Source organism: Pelmatolapia mariae, linkage group LG18 (genome assembly GCF_036321145.2).
Source record: "Pelmatolapia mariae isolate MD_Pm_ZW linkage group LG18, Pm_UMD_F_2, whole genome shotgun sequence".
NCBI lineage: Eukaryota > Metazoa > Chordata > Actinopteri > Cichliformes > Cichlidae > Pelmatolapia > Pelmatolapia mariae.
The window spans coordinates 18,143,463-18,166,607 of NC_086243.1; the positions used below are offsets into that span (position 1 = coordinate 18,143,463).

The following is a 23,145-nucleotide window of genomic DNA, read 5'->3' on the forward strand; positions in this document are numbered from 1 at the left end:
GACGCTAGCTAGCGCAATACTCTTCCCACAATTCACCGCGTTGTTGTTAGCGACCCCCATCTTGTGTCCTCCTCATGAATATATATTAGTCGGTATTTGCGTAGGAGGTCGGCCGACGTTCATTTCATATTCTAGCGCTGTGTTTTGGTCCAAATGGGACGCACAGTCACGTCTCCGCCCTGATCTGTCCCTGCTCGCCCAGCCTCTTTCCCAGCGAATTTAATCAGTAAGATGTTTTTTGGGAGCAGCGGAGGAGACTCCGACAGGGAAAGGAAGGCGAGGAGTGAATGACTACTAGTGGAATAACTCAGCAACACCGCCCAGTTGGCGGACATTTAGCGCGGCGGGCACGTATTCGGGCTTTTAAATGTAGAGCTTTTAGGCATAACCAAGTGCGCACCGTTATTTATTTAGAGCGGGGGACTTTTCATTGGCAGGAATGGAAAGTGTACAGGCTGTCGCTGAGAATGGCGCGTCAGATGGAGGCGCGACCAAGTTAATGAAGAAGCCCAGCGGACTGTCTGTCGCCCGGGGGACTCCAGCGGATGATGGCGGTGGACGTTTGGCACCCTCCCGCGCTGAGGCAAAGAACGGGAATAGCCTTTCTCATTCCGCCTCTACAGCGGGGACTAGTGCGTCAAACCGAGCCGTGGCGTCTAATGGCCGGAGCTCATCCAGCAACTCCAGCTCGCTCCTGTTGCGACGGAGGCGCTTGAAGAGGAACCTCTCAGCTGCAGCTGCAGCCACCACTACCACCTCAGCTGTCACCGCCGCTTGCGGCGCGAAGATGAACTCGGCCCTGTCCTCTGCGTCTTTACATACTCGAAGTCTGGATAGGAAGACTCTAATGAAGCACCGACAGAACATGCAGCTGCAGTCCGCAGATCGCGAGTGGGTGAGAGCAGATCTCCACCGGGGCGCCATACACGTCCACGACAGACTGACGCCCTCGTATCCCAGGCCGGTGCTTTGCACTATGGACACCACAGCCGGCGAGGTGGCCCTCCGAATGAGTAAACTCTCCAGCAAGTCGAGCTCTGTAATGCGCATTTTTTGTAAAGAAGCCTCCAAGACGGACCAAAATGGGAACTGTAACGTGAATTACGAATATAATGATAATCAGGGCACGGTAAAAGAAGACTCGAGTATAGAAAGCAGCCACCTGACCCCACTGGAAACCACAGATTTAAGGACCCGTCCAAATGACAGGTTGAGACTGCTCCTCATGGAGAACGCAGATGTCAGGCAAAAGCAACAGGACGTTGATGGAAAACTTTTCACCCCGGAGTCAGAAGACAACATAACCTGTTCGCTGTCAGACTTGAATTCTAACTCTAACATGGATACCCCCAATGACGATGATTCGGAGCACAGGAACGGTGTGGACAGTTATGGATTAAACTCTGGCTCAGATGTGGAAAGCAGTGCATTTGACGACCTGAGCTCCGGGGCCCGCCTCAGTGAACACAGGGACTCCCTGAGTGATGACATGATCCTGGGAACTGAAGCATCCATCCTCAGTCCCTCCTTTGATAGTGCCACAGAGGGCCATGACATGTACGGGAGCTCCTCAGACGAACTGGAACTCGACTGTCCAGCATCGAGCTCAAGCATGGACCCCATCTCCCAGCATCATACTAATGGCATCACTGCTGTCACTGCCAACTACAAGCAGTGCAACGTGGGACATTTAAGCGACGTGACAAGCGACGTGGGGCCAGATAGCAGACTCAGCCCACACAGTCTGGGCAGCCTCCCACCCAGCAGTAGTTCCGGCTCATTGTCAAGAGCTGGTTCTACAGGTAACACACCTGACATCCAAGATCCGGACTGTGGCCAGGGGGCCGTAAAAACAGGGCTCACAGCACACCAGAATGGAGATTGTTATAATTCCAGCCCCACACTGTATGTTCAGCTGCATGGTGAAGCTGTTAGGAGGCTTAGCCCAGATGAGAGGCCTCTGCAGATCCAGAATGACTTTCTCTTTAAGCTTGGATTTAAGAACCCGTGGAGAGTTCAGGAGGAGGGGCTTAACACAGAAATTGGCTCCTTGTTACGTTTTTATGCAGGTAAATGAAACTACTTGTCTGTGTATACATGTATAATATGACTAATATCATTATAATATCATCCTATTGCGATCCATGTCTGTTTTGCTCACTCTGATACTTACTGAGGTCTTTATATGAAGCCTTTGCTGTTTGGAGTAGAGATCCGTAATGTTGTAGTGCTTGGAACAGGTTGTTAACCTGTGAAAGAATGAATCTGGTGGATTCAGACATTTGTATGGTATGACACCATATCCTTTTTGCAGAGGCAGGATAATATTTTCACAGGATGAGCTTGTGCAGTATGAGTGCAGCACAAAACCTGATAACTGCGACAACAGTTTAGAGGGTCATTATTAAAGGTCTGGTAGACTAAGCCTGTTTCCCAGTGATGGGTTGCTATGTTCAGGTTATCCGTGTGCTTGCATTAATGGGTCAAAGTGAGGTCACGTTCCAGAAGGATGTTGATTTTACAGATCTAACCTTGTATTACAGTCTTTGTTTTCTTTGCTTCTTCCGGCTTCAGCTATCTTTGTTGGCCTGTAGCAGCACACTTTGCTCCCATGGACACACATGCCATTGGCTACAAAGCCATCACCACAACTTATGGTGCTCAGACATGGGGGCCCTTTCCGGCTTTTGCCCCATTATCATCCTAATGAAAAGCCTGAATTCCTTTTTGGTTGGATGGAGAATAGGGGTGGGAGCGGTATGGCTGGGAAGACCATAAACCCTCTCTGTGGACTCTGTGAATTCTGGTCATTGAGATGCTGCACACTGCCTGTCCTATTGGCATCCAGCACAGCTACTGTCACACTAACTAACTGCTTGCCAAGCTGGGTTAACGTGCTTCTCCAAAGCTCAGGAAGCCCTTTTCTTCACCATGCCACTGCCTCCACCACCGCTGCTATTGCTGTTTGCTGCTGTGGGAAGTCGAGTGCGTGGGTGGCGGTGGTGGTTGAGGGGTGATAATGTGAGTTGAATGAGGACAGTTGAGGAAACTGGTCTGAAGTGTGCAGACTCTAATGCTCTGTAGCTTCCTGTCCCTGGAGGCTGCTGAAATAGAAGTTATTTAATAAGAAGCTGAAAACGGCCATAGAACCAATTGTTTCCGATTGCTAGGATTATTTAATTACATGGAAGGCTGTACAAGCGTGCATACTGGGACTCCTTAATCAATGCCCATTTAGAGAAAATAACAAATCAAATCCTACATGAGCCTGTGCAGTCATCTGAGATGAGCCAGTAGCAAACAGCAGCTGTTAACTGCCGGCAAAGGAAGCCCTCACGGCCCTCTGATGGTGACGCCTCCACATCTCATGTGAGACAGCTTAACTACGATCACCTGAGCTCTCCTCCGGCACGCCCCCACCACCACCACCACCACACAAAGTGCCACTCAACAACACCCAGGCTGCAGTCTGCAAACGAGGCTTGCCTCTTGTCCAACCACATGTAGAATGACATTGAAGAGCACTTCACACACACACACACACACAGGCAATCACTGTAAAGAGAGAGCAGTGCTGATGCCTTTGGGACTTTACTAGCCCGCTCTTCCGCTGTTTCCTTACTGCACTGAAGCACGTGAGGAATGTACGCTGGCTCCTCTAGAATGTCAGGCACGTCTTCTACAGAAGAGAATGAGAGGGCTGAGGGGGATGGGACGTATGAAGGAATTCTGCGCTGACACATGTTGAGCTGTCTTCGAATGGCTTTTTTTTTTTCTCAGATAGCTGCGATCGGACTAGCCCCAGCTGACTTGTTGGCTGAATCTCAGCCACAGCTGCCACAGCTGTAGGCCTCAGTCACACTGAAGACCTTTTTGTTTTATGTGTCTGGTCATGCAGAGTGGCCTTTGATACAGGAAGTTTAGTATCTAAACTATGTTTTCTCACGCTGTTGCACAGTACAAGCTCTATGCAATTTTAATGGTAACCTAGATATTAAGTATGAGAGCAGCCGCTATGCTGTGCTATATTTTTAATAAGAGTGACATATGAAGTACTCAGCAACTCTGCATGATTAGGGAAGCAGGAGAATGATGGGAAGGGGCTGTTAAGTCGAGGTGCTGCCATGGAGCATCTCGACAGATCCTTTGGACAATCCAGAGACCAGTTTGACTTTGAAGGGGTCAGGTCATGCTTTGAGAACACAGACTCTGCAGTGGTCAAATGAGAAAACTCACTTTGCCCTACTAGACACACAAGCACACACATATAGGCTGACTAGATCAAAGGGCCGCTGTCCTCTTTGGCAGGCTGATGAGTGATCCTTTCAGAGCTGCTCACACAGGAGTCTCTTGTAATGCCAAGCCAGCTTTATTAGAATTTGAGTACAAGGGAAAAAAACTTATTTAAAAAATACAGAAAATACACACAATTTAAAGGCCACTTGGACTTTTTAAACTAAAGTTTAGTGGAATCAAGAAAAATATGTATCTGCTTTGGTTTGCATGTTATTGCCACTTCTGTGTGTGTGTGTGTGTGTGCGTGTGTGAGAAAGAGAGAGAGCTGTCTGAGCCCCGACTACTGTAAAACTCTATCAGAGATAGCAAAGTGTCTCATCTTTTTGAGAATAAATTCCTTTGAACTCGAGAGGCAGTGCCTCCCTGGAGCACATGTTTGGTGGATCTCTGATCTATCTATTTATCATTCTTCATGCATTACCATTCTTGAAACTTTTTCAATAAAGAATACACAAATTTTTATTCTTTAATTATTGCTCTTGAAAATGTTGGTGATGGATACTTTCCTAGCTGTTAGCCATGTAGGAAAACAGTCTGTACCAGTCATGCTTTTTGGTGGTCTAATTTTCTAAATGTAAAGTAGTTGGTTATACAAGTTACCAGTGTTAGCTATCTACTGTTCATCTAAAGATGATAAACTACATTCTGACTTATTCTTGTTTTTAAAGAAAAACTAAAACAGACAACATTGCTATCACTTTAGACATAAAGAAAGATGGAAATAAAATAACATTGACATTTGGAGGGTTAGTGAAGTCGTGTTTAGTAGGAGGAGATAAACACCATCATATGGCAGAAAGAAGGTGCTGAAAAAGGACCAAACATAAGCCAAGAAAACATTTCAGATGAGCCCACCTTAAATATTTAAGCATTTAAATATTTGGTGTTCAGGAGACTGTGAGCCTTAATAAAGGCATGTTAAAGGTTTCAGATAGCATATAAGTAGTGCTATCTGAAAGCTGGAGATCTAGAGAATGAACACTTATTATTTTGAGGGAAATTGTTTTGAAAAGACAACAGCCTCAGTCAATGCAGTAGATGCTTTGACCTGGAAACAGGGCTGATGCATCATCGCTTAGCAAGCAAACAGAAGTTCTCTGTTAATCGACGGTGCAGTTTAGTAAAAATTGTAATATTTCAGATTAAAACATTATATTTTTTCAGTGTTACTCTGTAACCCAGTTTCTTCTCTGATGACTGCAAATCTCCAGTCCAACAAGTTAATGAAGTTACCTACCCCCTACTGGGATGCTTCTTTTCCATTACCCAGAGGTAGTAGTGTTTGTCTCCCTCTCTCTATATATGTGTATGTGTGTGTGTAGACTCGTTTTAAAGAGAAATGGCATACTGAACCCTAACATGCACACACTGGCACAGGGTTTCTCTAGAGGCGAAGAGCCTGAAGTTCTTAACTAAACCAAAGCAGCATGCTAAATTATTTAGATTCATTAGCCTACTCTGCGTCGCAAACACTCTCATCTATGCACTTAAGCATACCAGCTACTTTTTGTGAGTTCTGCCTTCGTACTCTATTAAAGTTGAAATGTTTGAAAAGCAGTTTCCTGTAGGTCTAAAGTGGGATTTGGTGTGCCTTACGAGTGAAATTAATGACCACAGGCCTAGAAACTATCAAGGTATTAATTCCTTTCAGTTCCATGCAGGTTCATAGCTCAAGCTTCTGTGGAAGTCAGTTTTGGTAGCCGTTTCAGCACACTGCACCCAATTTTCAGGTAATTCCCATGTCGTCATTGTGCGCCAGGAAGGTGAAATTGGCAGGAAGAATCAGCCATGAAGAACTAATAACAGCAGAGATAATGCCAATAATGACTCTGGTTTTATGAAACACAATATCTTCCTGATTAAAAATGTTTGTAGCTTCACAGGTTTATGGTAGCCGTTAAATTTGTAATCTGAGTAATATTGGTTTTTCACAATGGCATTTTATAGTGCACAATTTTAATGAAATGTAACATTTTTATTTTTCATTTCAGTTTATTTTTGCAAACCCTCAAGACCAACTGAAACATGGCCTCACTGATATTCAGGTGTTTAATTGCAACATTCGGGCAATAACTTGACTACTTTATTGCTTTGGGATCTAGCTACAAGGCCAAGGCTAACAGTGCACATATTCTGCATTTTTGTCATCACCTGGGTTAATTCCACTGCATCTAAAAATGGCAGTAATATTCCTTCAGCGTCTTACAGAAAGCTTTGTTTAAAGGGGGGAGGGTGGTTTTCTGCACTTATCTGTACCTTTTCAACACAAGCCTTCTAAGTTCCACAACTATTTATTTTTTAATATGTGTGTCCTGTTCACACTGAGAGATGTGTAATAGACAATCTGAGAACTGTAAATGTAATTTTACTAACTAAAGCACACAGGAAAAAATTAAATCTAGAGTATGAGCAGATAGCCTGTTGTAAAAAGGTTTCCCTTACCCCAAACTGCTATCATTTTTTTTTCTTTTACCTAGCCAAGGAGCTTTGGTGCCTAAAATAACAAACAATATATGAACAAAGTGTCAGATTAATTGAGCCCACTTCTTTTGCCGCCATACATTTTCCTAAAGAGACGTCTTTGCTTTGTAAAGGAAAATCCTGCTCAGTCTCTTGGTAACGTGTGTAATAGTCAGTAAAATGTCTTTGTCTGTGTGTGTGTGTATGTTTGTTCATGGACACAAATTCTGTAAGTAATGCATTTCAATATGAAATATATTTTGTGTCAGATTCGCATTTTTCTTCCTTTTTTTTGTACAGAAAGAGCATGTGACACCATGGCAACCAGGAAAACAAAGTTCTAAAAGCTGTGGCGACTGTTGTATTTCAGCCCAAACCACTTTTTTTTTTATTAATGCCTAACCTTAACCAAGTAGTTTTTAATAGCTAAACCTAAACATAACCATATGACATATATGTAACGCTTACCCTACAAATGGTGTGTGAAGAAATGTATGGGTCTCTGGTGTGAAAGTCAAGAATGACTTATTCCTCCACCACCAGTCATGTTCAGGGACACCAAATAATGTTGGGAAATTTGTCATTACAAACATTAAAAAATGTGCTGTGAGATCAGCTTGAACTGTTATATGTCATTTCTCCAAATTTTGATAGTTGTTATCAGGTCATCACCTCTTTTCATTTTGGTACGCAGATGTGTTGGACCCCTGCATGCCACCAGAACCAATGTACCTTGGCACTGATCACCAATTTCTTTCAAAAGATATTCTGATGTAGAGTGTTTTAGTGAAGGAGGTGAAGAAAGTTAACACGCTGGTCCAAAGTCTCTCGTGAATTTTCAGCTGGTATGCATAGCATATTAATCATATAATTTTCATGCTCATCAAACTCTTCAGTGACCCCTCATGTGGTTTGTATGTGGGCACAGTCATCCTGTAAGAGACCACTCCTGTTCTTGATGTAAAAAGTTGAAAGTGATCACTTAGAACAACTTTTTTTTCCCCTCTGATACAAGTGGACTCAAATGATCCATGGCCTCCTAAAGCAAAGCAGAGCCACCAGATCCTCTTGTTGTAGAGGTGTGTGTGTGTGTGTGTGTGTGTGTGTGTGTGGGGTGGGGGGGGTGCAAGTGTTCACGCTCAGCCGCCCTTGAATTTGTCACTCTTCTTACACATCTTTAAAAGATTTGTGGCTTTCTATTATTATATTTATCATATGATAATAAAGTCTCGGTGGAATCTTGAGTAGGTTGTTGCCTACGGTGTGAGGAACATGTTAACATTTCATGAAGATTGCAATAGTTTGACTACTCTCAAAGCTTTGTGAAATCTCATTTCAGGACAGTATATTTCCACTGTTACCTCAGGGGCCTCTCTGAGGCGGCAGCGGCTAGTGACGTGATGACTTAAAGGACTGTGCAGGGTTTAAAGGCTTAATGAAGCTCCCAGCTTTCTCCAGCAGGCTCTGTGGCAGCTATCAAGCAGAAAACCACTCACTCTGTCTTGTCAGTGCCACGTTGCTCCCTTCGTACAGTCAGCGCGCCAGATTGCTCCCACACTCACACTTGCATTTCTATGAAAACATTTTCAAAGGCAGAAGGAGGACAGTCTGCGCGATTCTTGTCATTGTTTTGTTTTTTTGTTTTTATGAACGATTACTGGTTATCATAATAACAGTAGGAGGATGCCTTCCAGCGGTTTACTTTGGGTGAATTTTGTTATTCAAATGATGTTTTATTGGTGCTCGGCGATTTTGATCATTTGCAATATTCAAGTGTCGCTTTCACTTAAACCTATAAAACCAGCCGAACCAAAGCATCACCGTGTGTGTAAAGGCTCCTGCATCATCTTTGCACAAGTGAGGCACTGGGGCTGCCTCATCCTTCCTCACATTCACGTTCTCGCCTGACAGCTAATGGTCTTTCTAAATGGCCCATTGCTGAGTCATTATGTAATTGTGTAACCAGATTTCACACGTTCCAGAGCTCAAATCCAATACGCATGTGTTGGTGTGCGCTGAGGTTTTTCTGGCTTTTGCTAGTGTATCCGTGTGCCCAAGAGAAAACTGAGCGATCAAAGAATAGATTTACTGTATGCATTTTACTTTTGTTCACATGCGAGCCGCACGTGCGCTAGCGGTCTTAAACGAATAGTGACCGTAGAGTCTCAGCGCTGAGCTGGATGTTAGTATCTCGGAGGATTCACGTGTGTGTCTACTGAGGCAGACTTGGAGAGGATGGTGGTGTCAGCTTGTAGCAGTTAAAGCCAGGGGAACTGTGTTCTGTCTAATATAGATTGCCTTCTTGGCTGACATCCTACCACCCTCCCCTTCTCTCCTCTCACGCCGAATCATCCTCCCTCTCTCAATTTCTCTCATGATCGATCCTCCTCCCTTTCCTCTCGCTATCTTTTCTCACATCTCCTCCTCCCTCACACCATCTGACAGTTTGCATTTATCTTCCCATATCTCTACCCTTTCCTTGCTTATTGCTTTTCATTCTGACAATTAGTGGTCACCCTCCTGGTTGTCTTATTAATAAATGACAAAAACCAACAGCTAACATCGTTGCTTTTAGATGTCTCTCGCGCTTAAAAGTCTCTGTCTGATTGCTGTCTCTGTGCGTGGATTTGCTTGCTTGGGTATATAGCATGCCCACTGTGTAAACACTGTAAGTAAAAAAGAAACAGGGTTGTATGCAGCTGAAAGTGCCTTTGTAAACAGTTGAATCTAGGCTGAGCAATGTCATGCTGATATGTCACTGTTGTCTGCCAGCCGGCACATCTTTGATAGGGAATTGGGAAAGGGGGTTGGGAAGGGCAGCGGCTTTTCCTGCCCTGTGGGAGAAGCCCATCCTCTTAGCTGTCTGTCAAGCTGCCCTTGCCAAATGCTCCCCGGAAATCTCGGAGGTTTGGAGTAGTCGATGTTCACCAAACAAAAAGCAATGAAAGGGTTCCCCCTTCGGCAGGGTCACGGGCTCGGCTGACTGTCCCCGAGCTGAGCACCAGCCCCTGGCCCCGACCACATCCATGAGCGGGGGATTAGAAGCCGGCCAGCAGGGGCTCACTTTATGCAGCTTTGATCAGCAGCAGCATAGCCTAATACCCGACAACATCTGCAACTCTCAGCATTAAAGAGGCCCGGAAAAAGCGGCCTGCTTGCCTGCTAGTCTACTGGACAGAACTGTGTCAATTTCTGGATGGGAGTTTTTTTTTGTTTTTTAAATACCACCACCCCAGTGGTGCTTAGACTGATTTGTTTTACAAAGCCCACGTCTCCAGACAGGGTAGCTTGCTTTGTGTTTGAAAATCCAGTTTCTTAGCTTTTTGTTTTCACTAGAAGAAAAGATAGGATCACTTTGCTTTTTGGGGTGGCTCTGTATTTCTTCTTTTTTTTCGTTTTTCATTTTCCTGCTTTGCAGAAACAGAACAGAAAAAGCTAAGGAGGTAGCATGTTTTGCAAACATTATTGTGAAAAGAATGTTACCAGGCGGTCTTTGAATCTTTGTATGTGTCATCTGGACACAGTTAGATAAGGTGTGTTTGGGTGGAGCTGAGCTTATTTCTTTGGACTCTGCTCTAATAGAAAGTGGACAGAGTTGTCATTTCATATCAACAACATATCTGTTGTTGATATGAAATGACCTATTTTGAAGTTCATCTCTCTCAAAAAAAATGCTGAAGCACAATGAAAGTACTTCCTCATTGGTAAGCGAATGAAAGAAGAAGAGTTATTAAAAAAACAAGAAGGATGCCACCACACGCCAGTGATTTACTGGAACAGATTTGCATGATTACTGTGCAAGACACGTGCACAGATATTATACTTAAAATTCGAAAATGTTATATCCATAGCGCTCCATTCTTCTTTTAATCTGATCACACTTGGCTATAGTGTTTTTAATTTATTCTTATAGTTTTAATTGCGCTGTTTGCTCCAAAGCAGTCCCTGTATCCAGGTGGGATACACCAGTGGCCACTCAGTGCCACTTGCCTGTCACCAAACACCAGACAGAAAGGAAAAAATTGTAACTATTTGATAAAACTGGATAGTTAACAAAAAACATCTTAAAGGAAAGTGAATATTTTACTGGCATTCATTAATTGGCCAGAAACACAGCTAAGAGTTAATAGAACAGGTTACCATCGTTCTTTCACTATTTGGTACTTAGAATATCAAAATAAGTAGTGTAACAATTTCATTTTGTCCCAGTTGGATTATTACAGATGCGTTACATTTCCCAAAACTGAACAGATTCATCAGCAGCTACCAAAACATTTATACAGGTAAGATTTGTTATAGGCGCCCTAAACTGCCAAGTGGGTGTTAACAGTTAGATTCATATGTATTTTTGGCATTTCAACTGTTTATCAAAATATATTTTAGTGACATTTATATACTTTTAAAAGGGCATGTTTCATCTTTAATTGAATGGGATTACATCAAAATTCATGAATCACAACTCTTTCTCAAGTGACTGCTTGTCTCAGACCCCTTTTTATAGACAGGTGTGGTCTATTCCATCATTCTAGCTGTAGCATTTGCTTTTTGAAGTCGCTGCTGTGAACCCACTGCATGCTGTTGAGGAAGCAATTCATGCAAATAAGAAATGCATCAGAGAGATATACATTAGCAGTTGCAAATGTTTGAGCATTCATTTTAGCTGCTGGCACAAAGAAAAGGGGCCAACAAACAGCAACTGAAGACAGCTGCATTAAAGGATTGGTAGAGCATCAGAAAAGAGGAAATCCTTTATTTTATTATTATTATTTTATTTTGTTTGAGTCCATGGGTTTCAAGTATTTAAAATAAGAATTTTAAATATTATTGTGTCCAACCATACAGTATAGGTATACCCCCCAAGTATTTCTTGACCTAACTGTATAATAGTGGTGTGTCTGTATAGGTGAAGGCTCAACATCAGCCTTTAGAGAATGGACAGGTGAAACTGTGGCCTGTGTGCAGCCTATCTCAGTCATCAGCAGGGCAATTTGCTAGTCTCTTACTGTTAGCTGTGCAGTTTGATAATTACCCAGGTCCTGGAAAAAAGTGAAGGCGTCACCTGCTGCACCAGGAAGTTACCCTTCACTTTTCTCTCGTGTCCTTCCCCTGTGGATTTTACTCTCTTGCGCATGCTTATTCTGCCCAGTGTCATTCTGTCAGCAGTTCCTGTTTCATTTGTGGTTTCTTTCACATAAACACTTGGTGTCTTTTATCAACTCTCACTTGGCCTCCACTTTTCTATTTTTCCCAGCTCCTCTGATTAAAGACTTTCCCTCTTTTGTTTTCTCACTACCCCCCCTTCTCTCTTGCTCTCTCCCTCTCTCTCCCTCACTGCCCTCCCACCCTGGCACCCCCTCACCCCTCCTCCCTCTCCCTCAGTGCCACTGTGTTCACATGGCCCCTGCATGTGACATGAAGCTGAGCCAAAACACCCCGGATGCCCGCTTCAGCCCTTCGCTGTTCCAGACCTTGTTAAATTTTAAACAAAACAAAAGGACAGGGGAAGGAGGGAGGAGGGAGAATGAGAAGAAAGAGAAAAGTGAGCACGTGGGGCCAGGGGAATGTGCAACAACATCACAATTTCATTCATTCACTCGTTCTGTCCCTCTGCATCATCACAAGAGCACAGCCCTTTAATTCTTGCCCTTGTCCATTTACTGGTGTGAAAGGCTTTCTCTTGTCTCTGTCCTCTCTCTCTCTGCTCTGGGTCGGACTAGTTGAGGCTTCAACCAAAGATCTGGAGTCTGATTACTTCATGGACTGTCTTTCTTTGGTATTAAAGAACAACTGGCTTTGCTGACTTGCAGTCTTCATGGACAAGCTTCAGTAGCCTATCTAAAAAAGTAGGCTTTTTAATAGAAATAGCTAGAAATATGGATGAGAAAAAGCAGAAATCACTGGTTTATTAGTGCCTGAGCACAGCTTTGTGAAATGCAGTGACTTGCAGACAATGTCTGAAAAGTTAGGACAGGTGTATGTTTACTACTGTATTGCATCACCACTTCTGTGTTTGGAAAATAAGAAGAGCAGTTGCTGCAGTTTTGATAGCTAATGGATGATACGGGGTTTCAGCTGGTTAGCAGTTCTGGGCCTCCTTTGATGCCTGGCCTGGTCAGGCCAGTTTATCAGCAAATTGTGTAACTAGAGAGTCATACTGCTGGGATACGTGCAGAATGTGGTCTTCCTTATATGAGCAGGGCCTTGTGTCCTGCAAGGCTAAATACAGCAGCCTGACCCATGCCTTCCTCACGCTCTCTCTCTCCCTGCTTCACTGTCTAATCTTTACTCCGCTATCTAATAAAGCTGAAACCCCCCAACAGATAATTAACAGATCACTAAAAAAGTCATCATGTAGATGCTCTCTCTGTATTTACACTATGTTGTTTAGTGTTAATGGTGCCTTCACAGCTGTGCAAGTAATCCATGTCATACTATGATACAGTGGCAGGGGCTGGCTTTTGAACTATATTGGGTCTATCTTCTCTATAAGAGGATGTGCAGTCCGGGATTTTCAAAAAGAAGCCACGCAGACTGTGCTAAGCTTTATTCTTTTTAAATGTTGTCCCTTATATACAGAGTTTTTGATTTCTTGGCCATTTTTAGACAGCCACAGTAGAGCGCAGACAGGAGGGTAGTGAGAATGACCTGCAGAATGACCTGCACCTGCAGCCTTTCAGCATGTGGTTTTCCTGCTCAACCAAGTGAGCTGTAACAGCAGCCACACAGAGAGTACAGAAAGGGTCTGTTCGCTTATATTAAATACCAAATAAGTGTTTATTTAAAAAAACAAAAAAAAAACAATGCTATTTCTTACTTTCAACATTTTATATATTTTTGTCATAATCATGTAATGTTTATATTATTTTAAAATCACATGCAGGTCACCAATCTGTTGTGGCTCTAACACAGACAACCATTCACACCTACAGCTAATTTAGAATTACCAATTAGCATACTGTTGGACATAGTGTTGCACTTTGGGTAAAAGTACCCGAGGACTCGAACCACGAAAACGCCATACAGAAGGGTCCCAGCCAGCCAGTGGATTCAAATCCAGCACCTTCTTAGTGTGACGCCACACATCCATGCTGCCAACATGGCAACCCTTAATGTATTTTATCCCAGAATAACTTGAATGCCTGCAGTACCTCGGTGGATATGTGGCAGATTTAGCCAAGCTGTGAGGGTCATTTATAGCTTCTGATAATAAATGGCGGTAAAGGTTAAGTACATACTATAAGAAGTGATCTTGTTATCTGTATGTCTGGTTTACCCGCTGGTAATGCTTGGAACTGAAAGTGATTTGATTGTGTTTCAGCTTGGTTTAACAGCTAATCAATCAGGAATGAAAAAGTTGTCTTTGCCACTATGCACTGCTCATATAAAGACAGGGCTAACTGAGCTTGATTTACAGTTCTCTTGCAGTAACGGTCAAAACACGTCAGCTCAGTGTATCTCTGCTATCAAATGGCACAAATATTTTCATGTCGTTGCATATGAGGAAAAACAAGTTCAGACAGGAGCCTCAAGCAGCCTGCAGTTTTCAGTCTGCCGAGCATAATATTAATCCCCACCAATCACACACGCTTTCTTTATGATTTTGTACACTGCTCTGGTATTCACCCAGTCTCTAGCTCACTCCAGTGCTATTCTAGTTCTGCACGTATGAAAGTGTTGCTGCCGCCCACTTAAATCTGCCTCTTTTTTCTAAGCAGGAATCTGTCTACACTTTGATTTGTAGCACATGCTCAGTGCACACAGTAGATAATATCACATCTGTTGATGGTGATCATCGCTGTTGTCCTCAAAGCATTTTGTGCAGCATTTTACAGCACAACGATCTATACTTACTTGTTAAGCTGCATTGCCATGTTGTTTAAGCCAATAATGCAGCTAACAACATTATACATGGCTGTAAACTGACATACACTACAGGCAGATTAATCCATTTGCCCACTTTATTATGCCTTCAGCCTTTGAGTTTTAAAGGCATCATGTGCGAATGGCTGACAGGTACACACACAAAGCCTCGGTCATAACAAAATATGAAGAAAAGGGATTTAGCTGCCGTGCAGGAGTTAACAGTGAAATATATACATAAATGTACCGAGAGCTGTCAATCCTCCTGCTCCTGTAATTATGATTTTTATTTATTATCACATTAACTTTTTAAGGCCTTTGGAGCTTCATTATGAACACTGTCCATAAATTAACAAGTAGGTTGTTTATGCCTTTTTAGAACTCTCCAAATGTCATGGAATTGCAGTCGTCAGTGTTGCCATGACTCAAACAATCCACCTGATTATCTGTAGCAGTTTTGCTCTTTTGTGACCTTTAAATTTTCTCCTTCTAATGGGCGTCCATGTCGGCCTTCAGGCTGTGGAAGTGAAGTTCTGGTGTCTCAATTAAAAGCCTCTATTTTAGATTGTTAATTTAATTAGATTGGTGGCTTACTGATATGAAGTAAGATTATTATTATTATCATTAATACGGGAGGACCGTGCTGAAATGCAGAGGGGGATTTTGACTCTGCAGTTGACTTTGATGGCTCATTCTGGTGTTATTAAAGTTAATTTTTTTTTCTTTTTAGAGCCATGGTGCTCTGTGCCTATACCACATACTGTTTGACTGTGTATGTGTAAATATCCCAAATGTCAAGTTTGTCATCCACGCATTACCATTATTTTCTCGTTTCTCGCCATTTGAAAGGAAGAAATATTAGTTTTACTGAAAAGGGCAGTGGCATGATGATGAGAAGAGAAGGGTGGCGCGTCGGAGAGTGTATGTGAAATGTTCCATCTTAATTACTGTCAGCATTATTAATGCTTTGGTACAAATGAACAGGGAAGCCCAAGGTGACAAACACATGGGAGTCCCTGTATGCTAATTAGTCACCGACGTAAACACAAATGTGTGAGTGTGTGTCTCCATGCTTGTGCAACCCACCGCTATCAGTTTTAACCTTTTGCTCAACATCAAACCTTCGCTCGCTTACCAATTACTATACTCATCTCGCCTCTTTAGCCTCTGTATCAGCAGGAGGTGTTGTCAGCCTGCTCCTTATCGCCGCTGTCTCTTCATCCCTAGCTCTCGTATTTCACCCTCCCTTGATGCACTTCCCAGGGGGGTTGAGTGTGAGGTGGGTAAGCCTAAACCTCTCTGTTTGGATGGGTGTTATTGTACTGTGCTTAAGATGACAGTACCCACCTCCCCACCCCTACCTCACTTTCTTTAAGCCCCACATACAGTATAAGGCACTGCACTTTATCAAGGCTGTATAGAGTGCAGCAGAAACAGGCTGCTGCTGCTGTATGCAGGCCATTAGCAACTGCTGAGTGACAGAATGCGGAGGCTGAAGTGACACAGTGTTAGCGCTGATGAGCAACCAGTGTTGCGAACGATAACATAATATGTGTGTCTGTGAAAGCTCCTGCATGATTTGGGTAAATCTTAAAAATAATGCTCCTAAAGGAGAGCATTTTTTTCTGATTCAGTGATGAGAAAATTTGCACTCAAAAGTTTTCTAGAGGCCTGGTCAATATCTTTGTATGGTTTGTTTGCTTTTGTACATGCATAACTGTAGCCACAGTAAACATCTTGCCTCTTGAGTATAATTTGTAAAGTAAAATGAAGATGCACCACCCATTTGAGAAGCCAGAAACCAGCAAATGCTTGGCTTTTTTCCCGAAGTGTCATTAATGAGACATAGTGCTCTCTCAGCTTGTGAAAACAGTAATAGCAGCTTTGGAGAGACCTTCCTGTGGTTTAAAAAATAAATAAAAAATCTGGATTCAGGAGACAGACACCCTCTCTACTTTTAAGATTAGGCTTAAAACTTTCCTTTTTGATAAGGTCTATGGCTAGGGTTGGATCAGGTGACCTCGAGTCCTCCTTAGTTATGCTCCAATAAATCTAGGCTGCTGGGGGATTCCCATGATGCATTGAGTGTTTCTTCTTCAGTCACTTTTTTCACTCATTATGTGTTTATACACCTCTCTCCATGTAATTATTAGGTATTATTAATCTCTGACTCTCTTCCACAGCATATCTTTGTCCTGTCTTCATCTGCTCACCCCCAACCAGTCGTGGCAGATGTCCGCCCTCCCTGAGCCTCGTTCTGCTGGAATTTCTTCCTGTTAAAAGGGAGTTTTTCCTTCCTACTGTTTTCTTTGTATTATTGTGGCGTCTTTACCTTACACTATAAAGCGCCTTGAGGCAACTGTTGTTGTGATTTGGCGCTATTTAAATAAAATTGAATTGAACTGAATTAAAAACAGCCCTTTATTTTTATGACAGAAAACCTTTGTTTGCTAGACTTTTTGGCACAGCCCGAAGTGCATGTTATCTCACATTTTAACGTACCCCTCATGTACTGAGTTCTTATGGTAATTATAAAACATTATAGCCAACATAATAAAGGAGCTTGTGAATGTATGCTTGATTTCATATTGGGTTTAAGTAAAAACTCCTCGAGGCAGATGCTGTTAACACGGCATTGTTTCTTTGCTTTGGGATTTTCTTTAATTGCAACTTCATAATACACTGCAGTCAGCCTTTGTTACATTGTGCATGCATTTCCTGTGTGCTAGCTTTCCTCATGTGTTTGTCAAAGAGCTGTTAAGACCAAAGGCGAGTGCTGCATCATTCATGAGTGTGTGCCACCCTGTGCCCAGACTGCAGTGACCCATAGCTGTCAACAGTGTATCCTTGAACATAATGGCACAGGTTGTGCTGAGGACACACTGCAGGGACCACTGGCATGTGGAGGTCTGTGGGTGGGGCCAGGGGATGGGTGGGCTAGTTGGGGTTGTAAATGGAAGTTGTAAATGGAGAGAAGCGCTGAATAAGGCACTAATATAAATGCAGTCATTTCTCTCTTTTTGTTTTAATTCTCTTTTTTGCTTTCAGGTACTGCCTGTACTAGTATATTTCAAAAGATGGCTAAGGTTTTTATAGGTTTGCAAAAAAAAAAGAGGGGTCAGGCTGTGAGTAACCTGGGCTAGAAATCATTCCCTACCCACATGAACAGCCACTGAACCACTGGACAGAAGAAAGTGAGGAAAAAACAAAGTGTGAATAACAGCTGGAGATACTGAAACCTGACATTATATATACAAGGGAATGGTTTATGAAGAAAGATGTGTAGGAAAAAAGAGGAATTTTGGTCCTGCTGAGGGCTTCTTGTCCTATAAAATATTTTACATGCATGCGCACACACACACACACACACACACACACACACACACACACACACACACACACACACACACAGACAGAGCTGAAACCTGTTTGTGTGTGTGTGTGTGTGTGTGTGTGAGAGAGAGAGAAAGCAAGTAAGACAGAGACGCATTACATAACTGGACACCATGGCTTTCCTGCCAGTTTACTATCACACAGCAGTAACTCAGTTCACACGTGTGCAGGCTTGCTTTATTTTGTGTGTGAAAGCTTAGCAACCTCCCGTTTGTTTCTCACGCGTTCATGACCTGCTGGTAATTTATGATTTCCCTACTTAACCAACCTCTTCCACACCAGAGGACAAATTCATCATGCAGTGCAGCTCCACATGAAACAGCATTATGTTATGTATATTATATAAAGGCTAGAAGAAGGGTTTGACAGGAATTACATCTGACTTTTAGCTGGCAAGATATTAGACAGCTATTGCAAGTGACTGAATCTGGATTCCTCTCGCCTTATTTCTTAAACAAAACATACAAAAACACACACAAAAAAGGTTTTACTTCTGTTTGAAACAATCCGCCAATACTGACTGAACATGTGCTTTTTTGAGGTCATTTGTGTTACTAAAATAATAATAACAATGATGATAATAATACTAATAATAATAATAATAATAATGATAACTTGAACTGATCATTTACAGAACAGATGATGGACAGTCACTGTGACATTTTAGTTATGTTTCTCGTGAGATGTTTATTACAGTTAAATTATCACAGTGACAGTTTTTTGGGGAGCTATTATTACTTATTTTGTTATTCAAAAAAACTTTTTTGAGTATTTTAAACAAAATATGATCAATAAAATGAATACTCATCGTCAGCGGTAATCATCCACTGTAATTTACAGACATAACTCATCCGAACTACAAAACCTAGCTCACTGATTTTATATTATCACTCAGTTTCTAAATCTGTCAGCTGGAAACGACAGTATTTTGTGTATTTTCAGGTTTACTGCTGACTGAGATTTACTCCCATAACATTTTCATTGCACTTTCCTCTTGTGAATCTTTCTGCCTGAGGTGACAGAACTTGCCACTAGCCAATTCATCCCGTCTGTTTATATTGTGCATCGGTTTGTCTTTGCATCTATTATCGTTTCACTTCTTCATCTTAGCCAATTTTTATCTTGACCTTGTTAGCGTCGACTTTTCTTTCCGTCCATAGAGCTCCATTTATTTCCATCGTTCTCTCTGTTGCCTTATACTAGACTGCCATGCTTCCACTATTGACGCTTTTAACATGCCTTTTGGCCCTCATCTTTTTCTGCACTTGTAGAAAAGATGATGCACAAGCATACTAATAATTAATTTGGGAGTCCAACAAACTTCCACAGCCTTGGAATTATACTCATATAATCATAACACCCATGCTTTCAGTTAATTTGTAGTACATGCTCCCATGCAAAAAACTGTATGCATTCACTTGAATACAAAAGAAAAGCTAATAAATGAAAAAATCCCCACAGCTCTTGTGTGTCTGTGTATGAATGTGTGAGCTAGCTGACCGGGAGGCCTGTGTATTTCAATGTAAGGTTTCATAACACACACTCATTACATAACAGCAGCAGGAGTGGAGCTGGAAAGAGAGAGTGGGGGAGCACAAATGTACGTCAGTATCCAACCCTTTCACTGGCAGGAAATCACTGGGGAACATCTTTTTTTTTCTCACCCTGATGCCAGCACCTGAATTTGAAGCATCCATAATACAGTTCTATCCACTGCACCTAAGTGGTGTTTAGTGTTTTTTAAATAACGTGATGAAGCATGTTACCAGTGTAATGGGTGGCTTGAAGGACTGTGTTACTTTTATTTAAAGGCACAAACATTATATATTTAATATTTAAATAGCTGCACAGGATGATTCGCTAAACACTTGTTGAGCCTTTATAACTCCTCGTGCCAACGGTCAGGCGCATGTTACACATTCATACATCGTTTGCATTTGCAATTGCGTCTGCCTTTCAGTACTGATTTATCTCAGGTTAATATGATCTGATATGGAATAATATTAAGTGGACTGAGTTTTTTTTTTCTTTCACCCAGCATGCATTAACTAACGTTAGAAATTAAAAATGCAGAAGTTTAAGTGAGTGTGCAAATGGGCAAAAGCGAAGTGACAAAAAAGGCAGCGTTAAAGACAAATTTATCTTCAGATAAGACAACCTTTCCTTTATCCCAGTGCTGCTCTGCATCCCGGCATTTCCCTGCAGGTGGTGGGTGGTAATGCAATGACCTGATAACTGGAGTTGTACAATGCCTTTAATAGCAGAGGACTGTTTAGTTCCCTTCTTCCCAGGGGCAAAGGGTAATAATGGTTTGATGGAGAAGATATCGCAGGCTGTGACCTCATTTGGATTCAGGATGTGTTTCACTGGACTGAGAGTTTGAGAGAGTGATATTTTGTGTAGTGTCTGCGTGTGTGTGCATGTTGCCCTCCTTGGTGACAAGTTTAAAAGAGATGAGCTTTCAGAATTTTACGGCATCCTTCACACTAATAATTGTCCACCTCATCCTCTCTGTTGTGATAGAGTGATGTCACATGGGCACCTGGGTCACTACAATACCCTAGACTCTCAGTTCTCATCTCTCTGGCTCTGCTGTGCTACTGTTGGGGGGAGGGGGCATCACCTCGGCTGTGCTGTTAAGACTGAAGGATGTCCACTGACAGCAGACAGGAGCACGAAGCTGAATGTAACTCAAATTGGAGCCAGTAATTAAAGCACTAAAAAAAGTGAACATATCCTTATAACAGAGTACTCATCAAAATGACAATTTTATACTTATAGCAGGCTCTCTTTCTCTGATTTATAAGGTATTACTAGGTATCTGAATAATTCAGAATGTTAGAAAAATATAGCTTTATGCTAGCCACAGTAGTTCAATCTTTTACATTATTGCCCATTAATTTTAGGCTTTTAATTTTTTGATGCATTCATAAACAAGCTTTAAACTAGACTAGAACAATATTGTTTTAAAAATGCATTTTTTCTTGACTTTTTAACTCGGAACTTTTTCCAGTTAGCTTAGCTTAGCATGTTGCCATTTTAATATTTACATAAAGCATAAGAGACTGTCCCTATATGCTAACAAGTTCACAATGCTAACAAGTTAATATTGGCTTAATGTTTTTCAGGTTAATCGTAGTATAGTATGTTGTTACACTAACATAAAGTAAACAATAGTGTTCCCATATACTAATAGGCTCACATATGTTAATGTCGATATTTTCGTGTTTTTTACGTTCATCTCATCATCACATTAGCTTACCATGTTATCATGCTAAGTTAATATGCTTAGCATGATAACGTTGCACGATAACACTTGATGTATGCCAACATGTTATCATACATAATTTACAAGACATTGGCCTCATATCCCAACAGGCTCACGACGCTAACATGTTATTATTGAGAATGTGTAATATTTTTAAGGTTTATCCTATTAGTTTAGCATGTTATGCTAATAACATTTGCATAATGTACATGATGCTGAGGGAGGATCTTTTTTTCCTCATCTAACAACAACTAAATTCTTAACAGTTTCATATTTTGACTCTTGAACATTTTATTAAACTTTGCCTCCCTTTAAAAGTAAAAATTATTCAAACTTGAGCCCTAAGACAACAGGGAAATGTAGAACATTCTTGCTCAGCACAAAGTAAAGTAAGAATACACTGTATTTGCCCAACTCTAAGCACTTGTGCAAATTTAGTGTCACGCAGTGATAATGCAGGAACACTTATTTCCCATGCAAACATCCACCTCATCTCCTTATCACTTTTTACACAAAGGACAGCTTGACACATTTCACACATCAACACCTCTTTAGTCCCTGAGGCCAAGGCAGCCCCTTCTGTCTGTTTGGACTGGTTTGTGCAGTAACATCTGGAAAGTTTTAAAGAGCGGTTTGTAGGATTACCAAGTTACAAATTAAGGGTTACTCATTACAAAAACGATGAAACTGTGCGGGTTTAAACGGGCTTGAGACCTTCCTAAAAATTTCCATTGTGCACTATGTTTTTTTTTTTTTTATCACTACCGCACATTCACAGTTCAGCCTGTGTATATCTCTGAAAGGTACAGAGAGGTAAAAATGTAATGTAAGGGAAAATGTGGAGTATTAACATGAATACAGCAAGCAGTGTGTCACCCGCGATGGCTTTTGCCACCTTCGAGCATGGCTCATCAACCACTGCCTGTCACTTTTCATCTGAGTAATCACCTCAAGTCTTCCACAGAGAAGGAGTACTGCTGAAGAAATAAAGAAGGGAATAGCAAGACTCAGACTGAGGGACGCAGCAAGTAAAATGTAGGACAAATATCACTGTCTTGCCTGAGATAAGTCACCTTTGAGTAGGTATATTTTGACTTATTGTGTTTATATATGTTTGAAGCAGAGGCATCTACTTGTGTTGGAGAGTAACAGCTGGCTTTTCTGTTTTACATCTCCATGTACTTTCTCCAACTCTCAACTTCAGTTTGCTTTTTGTAAATGTATAAGACATGTCATCAAAGTCTCTTTTAGTCAGTTTTCTATGCTGTTAAATATTTATATAATTAATTTCGGTTGCATTTAAAGAAGTAAAAAAAATATATATATATATACATATTGTACCTAGCACTGACTTGGAAGCATTTATATGTCACCAGAGTCTTGCCAGTCATTAAATTGGATTGGTCATTGCTTATAATTTACAAGCTCATGCTCAGTTGTGACTTATGTGGGTCATTGATGCCCTACGGTATGGCATGCCCAGTCCTTTACAGATAGTGTGCTGATGTCAGGTTGTATTCTTATTATTACCGAGAAGATCCACAAGAAAGAAGTGTTGATCTGTTAAATAGGAGATGGATGTAGAGAGGCTGGCCTAGTTGACTGATTGCTAACAATGACGGATGACGGGGACATCAGGGCATCGGTAGTCAGATTTTCTAGTGAGCCAGAGTCAGCTCAGGGCTCTTTATTTCATGTCACTGGATGTTATTGCCCAAAAAACTCACTATATACTTTGCTGGTAGATATCATACAATATAGATGTCTGTATTCAGAGAGGGCTAGGTCCTCAGTGTCAGTAGTAGCTGTTACATCTTCGTGCTTAATCTTAAATTAAACATTAATGTGTGTTTCACAGGGCTGAAGTC

At 41.7% G+C, this 23,145-nt stretch overlaps 1 protein-coding gene across 1 annotated transcript in view; it reads left to right on the forward strand.

The window, feature by feature from the left end:
* Positions 1–118: 118 nt before the first annotated feature.
* The window catches only part of phlpp1 (PH domain and leucine rich repeat protein phosphatase 1), a 44,311-nt gene continuing 21,284 nt past the window's right edge, over positions 119–23,145 (forward strand). The window contains exon 1 of the mRNA XM_063461029.1: positions 119–2,069. Within this exon, the coding sequence (XP_063317099.1) occupies positions 440–2,069 (1,630 nt within the window). The 5' untranslated portion in view covers positions 119–439. The remainder of the gene's footprint in view (positions 2,070–23,145) is intronic.